At 39.9% G+C, this 13,849-nt stretch overlaps 1 protein-coding gene across 1 annotated transcript; it reads right to left on the reverse strand.

The window, feature by feature from the left end:
- Nucleotides 1-171: 171 nt before the first annotated feature.
- Nucleotides 172-10,940, reverse strand: VPS26A (vacuolar protein sorting 26 homolog A (S. pombe); the record flags this gene model as incomplete). Its single annotated transcript, XM_010580012.1, has 8 exons — nt 172-1,944; nt 2,839-2,981; nt 3,558-3,626; nt 4,739-4,845; nt 5,312-5,476; nt 5,958-6,114; nt 8,361-8,436; nt 10,776-10,940. Coding segments are annotated over 8 exons (996 nt in total), but the record flags the coding sequence as incomplete, so codon positions are not given.
- Between the last annotated feature and the right edge of the window lie 2,909 nt (nt 10,941-13,849).

Here is a 13,849-nt window from a genome sequence, read left to right on the forward strand (position 1 = left end):
GGCCTGCGGAACCGGGACCGGGACCACGGGGCAGAGACGGCGTGAGAGGCCCCGCCGGGAGCGGGCACCTCCGTCCCTCTGCCGCCTGGTGCGCTCGTTAACGGGGATCCTGAAGCAACCGGCGCTGCGGCTGCAAAGGGGCAGAGCCAATCAACACAGACGACCCAGATGTTAGTGAGAATACAGCTGTTTTAATAATTCAAATAGCAGCTCAGTACGTTTCCCCTTTATTATACATGGTTGCACAATCTGAGGCTGGTTAAATACAATCAAGTTTTCAAAATCTCTTGGAATCATTTCCAGATTACGACATGCAAGTGACCATGAAAATATTTGGCTTTTTTACTTTATTCTTTAAATTTCTGAACAGGCACTTACATGAGGGAGTTAAATTTGCTCTCATTCAAAGATATCCGCGTTAGAAGTATCCTAGCATAAAGTACACAGAGTCTTTGTCTGCTTTATCAAAGTGCCACAGTAATAAAACAGTTCTTACAGAAATGTAATTTGATTATTTACTTACTCATAAAGTAAGGTTACCAATGACACTTGCACCAGAGTTGAGAAGTCTTGGTTTAAAGGCCAAGTGAACTACAAGCGCAAGTAGCCTTCCACACAGCAGGCTTCATTTTATGCCCAAGCCACACATCTGGTAACAGACTACGTGCTCAGTTGTGAATAGATGAAGGCTAACTCCTTTTAGCTATTTCTTCAAAGACTAAATGCATACGAGATGATTAAGACAAACGATCTGCTGTGCCAGGCAAGCTTTTAACAGTTTTAAGGCTTGCCTGGCTTCAAAATACCTTTCCAGAAGACCACAAAAAGCTTGTTTGCCCTCATAGCAGGCCCAGATGGACTAGGAGGAGGATGTCCTTCGAGGATGTTTTGCCTCTCCTGTCAGGACAGTGAGGAGACAGACTGTGAAGACAGTGGAAGCATGAAGCCGGGAGGAACCACATAGTTTCACATATTTGCAAAATAATCAGTGTTACCAGCATTTATTTCATCAATAAGAGATAGTTAACGTTCAAATAACTTTAACCACTCACCACCTGAAGGTGAAATCCTGACAACATCTCTACAGTCACTAGTTACCAGACAACAAACTCCCAAAACTCAGGAGTGACTCACATGAAAGGCTTAGAAAAGTATGGTAGAGCGAGAATTGGAGGAGGGAGGGCAAAGATGCTTCCTAACATTCTTTGCTACCGACAGATTCAAAGCTTCTTAGAAACCTTGGTAAGGTGTCTGCAGGCTCCACAGTTATCACAGTCATAGTGCATATACATGCAGTTTCAGTTAAACCCTGTCTAACATAGTAATGAGAAGTCCTAGGACAAATTCACCATACACCTCGATTTTTAGTGTGATTTAGTCAACTGTGTCTTACTGTAGTTTCAAAACAAAACAAATGCAAATAAGCAACATTGGAAAGAAACATGCAAGAAACAACATGAGAGGAGGGAAATGCTTTCGTCTACACTGTATACGTGATCAGCAAAAATCAAATATACCAGCCTACCATGCATGGAAATAACTAGATTTAAGCTTATGCATATCCAAGTGCATATAACATTATCAAATAAAAGTAAATGTGCAGTATAAAATAGTAGCTTAAAGAAAGTTCCAGTGTTTGAGAAAGCACTTTATTTTAAATGTATATACATACTTGAATGTTTAACTGAAGAACGCTTTAGTAGTATGGTAAATGCAGCACTGCAAGATGAAGGAAGACAGTTGTAATGAGAATTTTGGCCTTCTTTTCCCACAGGCTGCTGCCATCTTTAACCTGCTGAAGCATCGCAAAGTTTTTCACCTTATACCAGTTCACATCTCAGGTTGCTCAGCAGATGCTTGTGATTCTGGAGATTCAAATCGCTGGTGAAAGTTTGTTCGTTGTTTCCTCAGCTTCTCAGGAGCTTTTCTCCATAAGATTATTTCCTATTTGAGGAAGCAAACACTTCTGAAACCACCATTTACCATTAAGCTAGCAGCATCAAGTATCTTAAGCTCCTGATAGGCAGAGACTTTGAGGGAGAAAAATAACCCCAAAACAGCAAACCCCCACACTACAAAAAACTCTGCATCCCCATTACTTACAGAACAGCGCAGTATACATAGGGAAAGTAACAGAAAGACAACACAATTAAGTTTACATATCTCGTTACTACCTGAACACTTACCATTATCAAGCTTGAGCAGTCACCGCTTAACAATCCTACTCTCAACTTTGATAGTATTAAAGGGTTCAAAACGTTTTTCTTCCTTCTTTTCTCAAAATCCAAAGCCCATCATAGGCACTATATGCTCCAATTATCCTTTGTTTTCCATGTTTAATTATACTGCCTTGTCTATTTTTTAAAAGGAAGATTCTGATCTAATCCACATAGCTTCATTCCAGTGACCCTTTTCACTATTCCTTGCCTCAGCATGACCTCAACTTCTGTTTTCAGTCAAATGTGTTGGCCCTTATTACAATTTTGCGATTTTGAACCCAGGCTAATGCTGGGAGGGCAAATCTATCTGCAGTAGTTCAAGAAAGCAAGCAAACAAATGCACCTGTTACTCATTTTACCCACAAAGTGTTTTGTCTGGATATTCAGAATCCAAGGTTGTTCTACAGGACTGAGCATCCTATCCCTGCTGAAACAGTATCCATCATCCCCCTCAGCTCCTTTTTGCAAGCTAACATTTTCTATACAACTTGCAATACGCTCGCCAGCAGAAATGCTTATGCCATACATGAAGCACAGGTGGCTTCTAACGTGCTGAACATTCAAAGCAGCATGTACAATAGCCCAGATAATTCTGCGACAAGATTCCTGGAGACCATACCTGCTGTTTGAAGTATCGTCTGTCTTCTTCATCCACAAGCACTAGATTCAAGAAGTACCTCACCGAAAATTTCTTGTTCACATCCCTCATTGTTGGAGTTGGGTCATAGCCTGCTAAGAACAGTCTTATAGGAATTGATTCACCTTAAAAAAGAAAGTTTCAATTAGTTCCTTAAAACTGGATGTCATTAATGCAGTTTCAGAAGACATACAAAATAAAGGCAGTTTCCCAAGCACTGTCTGTGCCCCTTTCTTGGTTAAAAAAAAAAAAAAAAACCAAAACACAAAAAAAAACCCCTGCCACACACCACCAAAAAAACATCACAAACATAACACTGAGAACAGAGGCAAGTGGGAAATCAAAAGTGGGAACCCTTTCTCAGTGGAAGCATGGTAGCCAGGCAGGACAAAAGGATCTTGAACTCTCTAGAACTGGTCTACAACATCAAGTCAGGCTTGAACCAAAGTGATAAAAGGATCAGTCATAGAATTTCCAATGGTAAATAAGTGTAAGAATTACTAGGGTCCCAAGTGAAATGTCCTAAGTCAATTAAAATGTCTGCTTTGAATAGGAAAATCCACTATCATTTCAGTAACCTAAGGAGAAGTGTGGTTTCTCCAAGAAAAATTTATACAAGTCATCTCTTCTCCTCCAGATTTTTTTTTAAATACAGTTTTAACTCAAAATGCTTATCCTTTAAAACAAGCACAGTTATTTACCTTTAACTGGTGCACCATCCATTATTTCATACTTTGCAATGGTTTCAGTCTCTGTTGTGGTACTGGGTCCTGGTGAAACAAGTTTTCACTGTGAGAACACACACTTCAGTTTTAAACATTTATAAAGCTTCATCAAAGCTTTATCACAGCAATTTCTACTCTGCAGCATTTAGATTACACAATACTGCGTTTTTTGCCTTTGTCTTGTGTATAAGTTACACACAGCTAAAGCAAGCAGAACCCTCTCCCAGGCAGAGCATCTGTTTCTTACTCTCTCCTCCCCACAGTGACACAGAAGAGGCAGTAGCCAGTGCTTCAAAGGAGCTTTGGGTATGCAGGCTTTAAACAAGGGACAAGCATGTGGGGTAGGACTCATGAAACAGTTCTGTTTGGTGGGCAGCACTAGCGACTGATAGTCGTCTAGGCCATGATCAGACTGAAACCCTGAAGCGTTATCACCCAGCACAAAAGCCACCTTTCTCCAGAGCCTGGGATGAAGAAACTAGAGTACCTAATTTAGCCACAAAAGCCAACAACAAAGTAGAGCTTTCTGCCCTTCCTCTATTGCTATGGAAGCTTCCTTATTCTCCACACAAAGAGCTCACCAAGGCCCCAGCCACCGGGGAATGAAGTCATGAGCCACAGCCTCTTACTGTCTTCCTAGTTCCAGGCTGTACAAGCCTGATCTGCAATAATCAAGCTGTTCCTGCTTCTAGGCCTCTTGGTATTTCCATCATACCCGTTTTAAGCTGACTGAAAATGACACGTTTCTAGAACATGAGAGATTCATGCTAATCTTCACCAAGCCCACTTGACCAGCTAATCTCTGCAGAGGCAAGGGGGTCTTCAGGATGCATTTTACACCTTTACCCTTGTTCATTATCCATCAAGGCTGATTAAGGTGCTGCATATCTACACCCAAGTTCCATTTACAGGGGTTCACGTTTGTGAAGCTAGCCCAACAGTCACAATCCCAGAACAACACTACAGACTGACAACGTTGACTACTAAGTATGATTACCAAAGCACAAAATGCAAATGGTAGTCAAACACTGGTGAGAAGGAAGCACATGGAGCATTAGTTTAGCCAAAGCTGCAACTACTGACTTCACTCTCCAGGTTTGCATAAGGCTCAACCAGCATACAAGTTGCCATTTCTTTTGGACTTTTTCTTCTCTTACCAATTCCAGTAATCTCCTTTTTGATCAGCTGCAACTCCATGTGCTGAATTTTTATTCTCACTAAGAGGAAATAAATTTTTCCAACAATCACATCCTTTAAGTGATACCTTTAAAAGAACAGAATAGGGGTTTTCATTAAAGAATAAACACAACTTATACACCTTCTTGAATAGAAGTTATACAGGCAGTTACCTTATCTGCCTGTTAACTTAGAGCTTAATTCCCCACCGAGCTAAGCATCTCAGCCAGATCAGTACAATTAGCACCTTTCCATCATTGCAGTATTAGTAAAGGAAATACTACAGTTATATTGAAAAAGTATAAATGCAGAAATCAAGTCTTAAGTATTTGCTAGTGACCCTCCTATTGGTACTGAAGGCAGAACAGACAAGTATTCCTCAAAAAAAGGCCATTGTATAATTAGTGACCAAACAGCTCAACACAACAGTCATTGAAACTACTGCTTTACATTTTAAGTCTCCAGATGCCAAGGTTGTTCATCAAATATCACACGCTCTACCCTTGTATCCCAAGGTATCTACCTGAATGTGTTTTGTTCTAAGTGACACTTACTTTGACTTATTGTATTCAAACTCTATATGAAGACAGTCTTCAATGCCTACTTCCATTTTAATGGAGTTGTTTACATCCGGGTATGTAGCAAGCTGGTGAACAATCAGATCATATTCTTTCACCAAGTCTGACAGCCGTCTCACTATCGTCACTTTTAGAAAATACCTAGGAAGAAAGCCACCAAGTTAGCCATAATTATTCAGAATTGCATAAGTAAAAGCCCTTATGTTCTGAAGTACAGGTATTCTTTGAAAGACAAGAGTACATTCCCGTAAGACTAAGCAGAAAAGAATAAGACACCAAAATACAAGACAAAACACTTACAGGTAGAAATATGTGAGTGTTTTGTTTCGTTGTGGTTTTTGTTTCCTTTTTTTTCCCAAAGGAAAGACCCAAACTGTTTTCATTTGATTGAAATGAAAGAATTTTATCTATACAAACAACACTGAGCAATTCCAATTAAAGTAGAAAAGGCTACCTTATAACACAATCTCAACAACTCCAATCAACGCACACCAGCTATTGGCTGTTACATGTCTGATGTGAAATGCAAAAGGAGGAAGTGGAGGGGGGCAGCATAATTGCTAAATGATTAATTTTCTGCAGGGGAGGAGAGGAGAGAAGAGAAAGCTTAACAGTTACAAACCTCAGTCTGACGTTGGCACCGATGTAGGATTCATATGGCTTTTCAACCTGCATGAATTCAAAGTCATAGCTTCTGCTTTGGGTCAGTTCTCCGGGTAAGGCCAGTTCTTTCACTAAGTTTACAAATTCATGGGTATTGCTTTTGTCATTGAAGAGTTCTAAAGTTGAGGAAGTTGAAGGAAAACATGTTTCAGGATTTATTTTTAGCAAACAAAACTGTCTCCAATTTGGCAGAAGCAGGTGGGAGAGGACAACAGAAGTGACTAATTTGATTAGTTACACGTATTTAACCAAACATTTTACCCAGTTTTTCAAAGTTATCTTCAGTTTCAGCAACCTACAGTAAGCATTCCTAAAGAGCTAACTGCAATGAACAGAATACACATTTGAAGCTTCACTAGCATGGCATCTTTTTTTACTGACAGTTTAGCTAGCTTTAATAAGTACTTCTTGCCTTGCATTCTCTGTAACTAGCATTGTCCGATTTTGGCTTCCAGCATTTATTGCTGAAGGAACAAAACCTAAGCAACATCAAGACTAGCTCATTTAGGACAGGCCAGTGATCTCAACTGGTCTCCTGCAGATTAACACCACCTATCAAATGGTTTATTATTACTACTAGTCTACAATCAAATGGCTTATTATGACCACTGGTCTAAGTCAGTCATTTGGAAACAAGTTCTTAATACATAAGCATAGACACACCAGTTTCACAGCAACAGCACGTCCTGTCCCCAGACCAGTGTCACTATTATTCATTAGATCCATGTCATGCAATTCCCACCGAGATAAAAACTTAGAAAGTTAGAAAAAAATTAACATTACCATTAAAAAATCCAAACACTTCAGTATATAAAAACAAGCTCCTCTACAATTCACAACTGAAAGTATCAGCTAAGAACATTAGTGGTAGTTGGTTTTACACAGTCTGAAGCTTTTCAGAAGAGAATAAATGAACTAAACACACCAACTCCACAGTTTATCATTGCCAGTTTGGTAGAAAATGACAATAACTAATAACTGCTTATTTTCTAATATGACTACAAATTATGTAAGGTGTACTTTGTTTGCTTTGACAAGCATTGATATAATACAAAGTTTATTTACTGTTGCATATCCAATACTTTTTGTGCCAGTCAGAAAAGTTGTATTCTGAAGAGCTGGTTTAAAACACATCTTTGACATGCAGCTGGAGCTAGTCTCCAACTACTGCAGAGACAAATCACACTACTGGGATGCTTTTTGTGTTACTGTATTAAAACTTGAAAGGATGCAAGAAAACATGGACAAGTACAAAAAGCAGTACTTAAACCACTTCTGCATAACTGAGGACTTCTAAACAGTAGCACAACAGAAAGTCCCAGAAACATGCAAAATTCAAGCAACATTACATCAAATTAAGTCATCAGAGAATAAAATTTATACAACAGAGTAGATGAAGAACAGCCTGTACAGCTACTAGAAGGCAACAGACTAAATGAAGCTGACATACGTGAGCTCTATTTTTTCCCTGCCTCTAAATGCGTCATGCCCATCACACTGCTGCTTTATTCTGAAAGTTTGTTTTTACAGCCCCACTGATCAAAACCTGAAAGCATAAAGCAGCAGGTGTCAGAACTCAGTCATATCTGCTATGTAACAGTTCAGATACAAAGTACTGGAGCCTACTGACTGATCAGAACTAGAGAATTTGTGAAATCCAATCAAAGTCAATTGTATGAGGCTGAAACCTGAATAATTACTTCCAAGGGGGACAATAACGCAAACAACCCTCTAACAGAGAGGGAAGGAATTTTAGCATCAGCCTAAGGGTGCAGAGAGATTACCTTGACTGGCAAAAAGAAGTTAGATGCGACCAAGATTCTTCATAGTTCAAATCTAACCAGATTTAGATACAGTTATAGGAAAATTACATTTTTAATGTCAATACCATACTATTTTGCTAAAATGCACAGAAAACCTCTGAAGCATCAATACTGGTTTATGTTAACAGTATAAAACTAGGTTTTAGAAAACCAACCACCAAAAAATTTTAGAAGTATTTTGCTATAGGCTGTCCCATCATTTCTTTTCTATGGCTCTTCTCTTTCAGAGCCAGAATTAAAGAGCACAAGTGTAGTTTTCAGAAATCTCTAGTGGTTCTTAATCAAACTTTTAACCAGTCTGAGACAGATAGAATACTCACCATCCCTCACGTGTACATGTCTTCCTTCCCAATGACTTTCTGACTAGCACAAATTAGTGCATCACTTGCATTAAAATAAGTAGGATATAATCTTCCTTTGGCACTCGTCATCCACTAACCCAATCAGGTTGCAATGTTTGAGCCAAACTGCTGACAGCTGTAAGTGCCAAGTTCCATAAACCACATGCACCTAACATCCCCTTTAAAGCTTAAACTCACCAATTTGTCCTACAAATTCAATTCTAATTCCTTGGTGCTCTAGTCTCTTCCCATGCGGTTTAATGGAGACGTTCACCTACCAAGGCAAAAAAACCCACCAGTTAAATTTTTTCAACACTTTCACTCTAACACATGACTCACTAAAAAGGAAAAAATATTACCACTTGCCTATGAAAACTGAGACCTCTTCAAGCACTACCTGAGCTTGAAAGCAGTCAAATCAAACAGCTGATTATGAAATTAAGCATTTGTCATGGTTTAACCCCAGCCAGCAACTAAGCACCACACAGCTGCTCACGCATTTCCCCCCATCCAGTGGGATGGGGGAGAGAATTGGTAGGAAAAAGGTAAAACTCACGGGTCGAGATAAGAGCAGTTTACTAGAACAGAAAGGAAGAAACTAATAATTATAATAACAATAATAAAATGACAATAATAACAAGAGGATTGGAATATACAAAACAAGTGACGAACAATGCAATTGCTCACCACTTGCCAACCAATGCCCAGTTAGTTCTTGAGCAGCGATCCCCCAGGTCAACTCCCCCCAGCTTATATACTGGGGGGAGTATATACTTATATAACTTATATACATGTGACATGATGTCACATGGTCTGGAATACCCCTTTGGCCAGTTTGGGTCAGCTGTCCTGGCTGTGTCCCCTCCCAACTTCTTGTGCCCCTCCAGCCTTCTTGCTGGCTGGGCATGAGAAGCTGAAAAATCCTTGACTTGGTATAAACACCACTTAGCAACAACTGAAGCCATCAGTGTGTTATCAACATTATTCTCATACTGAATCCAAAACATAACACTACACGAGCTACTAGAAAGAAAATTAACTCTATCCCAGCCGAAACCAGGACAGCATTACCAAGGCACCACTAAAGCATTTAAGAAAAAACTAATCATCCATGAGACTGAATTTAATAACTAAGCTTGAAACTTTTGAGTCCCAAAATTAAGAATCCAAGCCAGAGCTTAAGCAGAGCTCACCTAAGCCAGTCATGACCCTCTTGCCATCTTTGAATGCAGAAAGCTTCAAAGCATCTTCTGACAGTCACATTTGGAAATCCAAAAAAGAACTGCCATGAGATGCATTCCTTTCAAGTCAAGTTAACTTAAGGCCCTTCCTCAGCAGATAACTAAGTATTGATGTTAGAGAAGTCAATGAAAAATAACAGATAATGAAACCTACTATCAAGATCTTCATTTGTGAATTTGATTCTCACAAACAGACCTCATCTCACAAGAAAAGATTCCATAAGGTTATTTTCTACAGAAACATGTAAATATTAAGCATATATAATGTTTTCTTACAAGGTAGTCATGACCAGAGAAATTCCTGTACCTTAAAATCCAGTATGTCATTGATATCTGAGTAGGAAGTAAACCACTTGAATAATCTAACCTTGTGGTGAAAAGGAGGAAAGAGGTAGAGGGAAGTTGTCCAATAAATTACTGGTCTTCCAGACCTCCTCATCTCAATGAGCTTGTGTTAGCCAAAACTCACCAGGCACCTCTCAGGCGTCACTGATACAAGCGAGAAGCACTCAGGCCAGTGAACATAGGAAAACTAGTTCCCTCAGTTTCCTGAGTTTGAGGCCCATCTTGTGAGAGAGTTTCACATCCCTGAACAGAAGATCTTAGCATGGAAATGTATCTTAAGAGCAGTAAGACGCCCAGTGACAATAGGCAAGTCAAGATCGAAGTAGGTATTTAGAAGTCAATCTCAGAACCCAATACCTGGCTCAAGATTTTTGAAGGAAAAGTGAATCATAACAGAAATATTCAGAGAGTGAGAACGGCTCCAGTAAAACCAGAGTGATGGCAAGGAGTTCCTAGGTGCAATACCAAGAGTAGAGAAATCCCTCTGGCAATCTCACCTTCCCCCCTCTGCCCCCCAAAAAGAAAAACTCTTGTTGACTCAGCAGCCAGCTAAACTTCATATGTTGCTCCTCTGATGCAATTCCAGAAACCACTTCAGGGCATGAAGCACAAGGCTTAGCTTCAGGGTATGCAAAGCAGGATGGCTGCACCAGCCAAAAATTACTGTTATACATGCTGGGTTGTGGATTTTGGAGTTCAAGGGGAAGCAGGGGGATCCAGTTTGGAATAGTTTTCTTGTCAGAAGCAATGATAGGATTGCACATGGTTGCACAAAAATCTTATTCATAAATACAAGATGAGTGGAAACAAATAAACAGCTACTATTCAAAACATTCAGTTTTATCAGTTGCCTGAACGACTGTGGTTAAAAAGACCATATATAGGAAAACACTGTTTCCTCTTTGAATAACAACACAAGCTGAAATTGCAGCTCTTGCTTGTATCAGGTTTTCATTTACCTTCCTACAGGCATTTGCATGCCAGAATCAGTACAGTAAATAATAGTCACTTAAAAAAAAAAAATTACCTTTCCCGAAACAGATTCTCCATCATAGAAGAGAAAATGCTTTTCTACTTTACCATCTTCTGTTTTGATTTCTGCTGTTTTTCGTGTTTCAGCATCATTAAGAATAACATCAATCTCACAAACAGGACCAAAAAAGCCTCCAAGAAAACTCTGGAATGACAAGAATCAGGTAAGTTACTACACAGTGGACACTCCATTTTAAATGTGGCATTTACTTGCAGCTGTACACTATACATTGGGGAAAAACATTTGTGCTCCCATGAAGTTACAAAGCCATTAATGTATTAGAGACCCAAGAAACAGCGATGACAAAAGACAGTTGTTCATCTAGCAAATAATTGAAATTAGGTCATTAGCAAGTAGTGACAGCTCTTACAAAATATCTAATGTTTATAAAATAAAAAGTACACAGCATAATTACCATTATTACAACTACACTAAAATACTAATTAATATTTAAAACATTACTGTTGCAAGCACAACTTCAGTTTCTGTCACTGCAAAGTTTCCAATCACTGATTTCACCTTAAAAAACATAATCATTTTTAAACCACACTTAAAAAAATATCTTTAACAAATTTATTCCATCTGGTTTAAGATTTGAGCTATTGTGCCAAAAAAACTATGTATTGCTTTATATCCACTATAACTTAGAGCATAAACAGCAGTAACAAGGATGATCAGAAGTAAGAGGAATAACAGAGCAAATTAGGGTGAAAAGAGAAAGCAGGGGATATAATACAAGGCCTAAAGCATCCCCCTGGTTGGTGAAGGGGAATAGGGACTTTTATTTGCTGCCTCTTTCTACGCCCCACAGTTCTCTTGGCAAATGAAGAAAGCACTACCAGGTTCAAGAGGCAGCAGTTCATCATACAATCTGCCATCAGATAGAGCGGATGTTACAAGTTTACCCGTAATATTGCTTCAGGCACCAATCCACTATGAGCATCAAACGTTCGTCCTCACCTTACAACAGCATTCCCTAGGCACAAACTTTTGACCAGCACCAAACACGAGAAACTAGGAGAGATCATCCTTTGACCTTGCACAAACTTTTCTTACAAGTTGCAAAACATATTAGTGACTCTATGGGAAACTCAACAAGATTAGTACAAAAGCCAACATTTTCTCCTAAGAATTAGGCACTAATCTGCTTTGATGTACTAAAGCAGACAACACCTCACTAATTCAGTGTGATTTTGGGTTTTTTGGAGAAATTACACTATGTTCTCAACAAGAGCACCCACTTCAACTAGATCCACTTCAATTTGGTATACGTAAAACAGTCATTCTCACTTCACCAATTCAATATCCAAAATTGAGTAAGAACACATTTCAAGACCTCCTGGGGACCTGAAGTTTGAAATGCAGCATTAATAACAAAAAGCCTAGAAAGAAAGTTTGATCTGAACACTACTGCTTAGCAGTAGGAACACTGACTAACTTTTGGTCACCTCTACAAGTCAAAGACATGGTGCAAGCTTGAGCTATAAAACAGCGATTCACACAAGACTCAACTGACTTTGTATTTGTTCAGATAGCAAGCGGCCCTAGTTCAAGCCACAAAGGTGCCTATTACTCTGAAACCTAGTTACATCTACTTCACATTCTCAGAGGAAAGCAGAAACACATGACCAACGAGGCAGTCAAACGCAAGACCAAACAGTTTTCCAAGTCTCTGCCAAGCACATATTCGCATTAACTGCTGAAACAAGTTTTTGCTTTTTTGTTTGTTTTTATGACTGCACACTAGAACCATCCTTGATTTTTGGCTCCTGGGGAAGGGCAAGAGAGAAAGAAAAAAGTTTCAACATGAATTCCAAATCTTTAGGCTGTTTTAAACTGTTACGCAAGTTACTTTTGAGCCTGCCCATTATTTCTTCCTTAGAAACTGTACTCATTTTCCAGATTAGCCTTATACTTCCCTCCCCCACTAAACAAGGAAGCACATTACCTTTAAGTAAATATTAAACAAAATGCTCTCACAGCACCTTCCAAATTATGAAGTTGTACCATCACTTAAAACAGTCAGCCAGACCTAACATTGCTAACACATCGCTTCAAGACACTGCGTATGAATATTTCAACTGTACCCCTTAGAAATTAGCCAGGATCTCATCCAGAGAGGACAAGAACATATGGAATAAAGATATCAACAGCTAGTATCTCTTCCAGTTGCCATCAAAGATACTGCTGCGGAGAAACTACGCAAAACAAGAAGTATTTTAAGAAGCCATCATATGGCTTATTATGTTACAGCTTAAGAAAAAGAAGACAGAACTAAGGTCTTCAGAAACTGGCCAAATGCTAGGCTATGTTCTTGATTTCATGCAGCAGACAGACACCGAAGATTTTGCTACATCAGTACCGAAATCAATCTGCATTCAGTCCTTATGTGTTATAGCTGTACTAAAGGACTCGTAGGACTCCCAGCAGCTGATAAACGGTGCAGAAATCCCAGCCTCGGCTTCACACAGAGCCCTAAAAAGCTTCTGCATGATCAACAGAGATAGAGACACACGTTAAGGAATCCACACGCTTCAGAAACCCAAAGTGCATTGATCTAGCTGATTCTTTAAAACACCCTTTCTTTTAAAAAATCTATCCATCACAGCACACCAAGCACTTTGCCTAGGCCAAGCCTGCTAAGCGCAAAGTGGCCACTATTTCACCAGCCCTGAGGGATTACGACCGACTGCTGTCATTTTAAGCGCTGCCTTACGGCACCGCTGAAAGATTTACTGATGTTTCCAGGACTATCACATGCACTTTCCCCAAAGTCTCCCCGCCAGCAGCGCTGTAGGAAAAATGGAAGCCGAGTTTCATGACTAAACCCCGCATTGCCGAGGGCACGTGCGCGCGGAGGAGAAGCAGGGGAACACCCCAACCCTTAACCCATAAAATGTTTGTATTAAAAAACACCCCAAACCTTTAGTTTTTCGCTCTCCGCCCCTGCTGTTTTGCCAGCTCTCCCCCGAGCCCGCCCCGCACGCCAGAGGATCCCTCAAGGTGTGTGTGGGGGGGAGGCCCTCCCCGGGGCGACCCTCCCCGGCGCGGAGCGGCCTCGGCCGCCA

This window comes from Haliaeetus leucocephalus, unplaced genomic scaffold (genome assembly GCF_000737465.1).
Source record: "Haliaeetus leucocephalus isolate CR32 unplaced genomic scaffold, Haliaeetus_leucocephalus-4.0 Scaffold687, whole genome shotgun sequence".
Classification (NCBI taxonomy): domain Eukaryota; kingdom Metazoa; phylum Chordata; class Aves; order Accipitriformes; family Accipitridae; genus Haliaeetus; species Haliaeetus leucocephalus.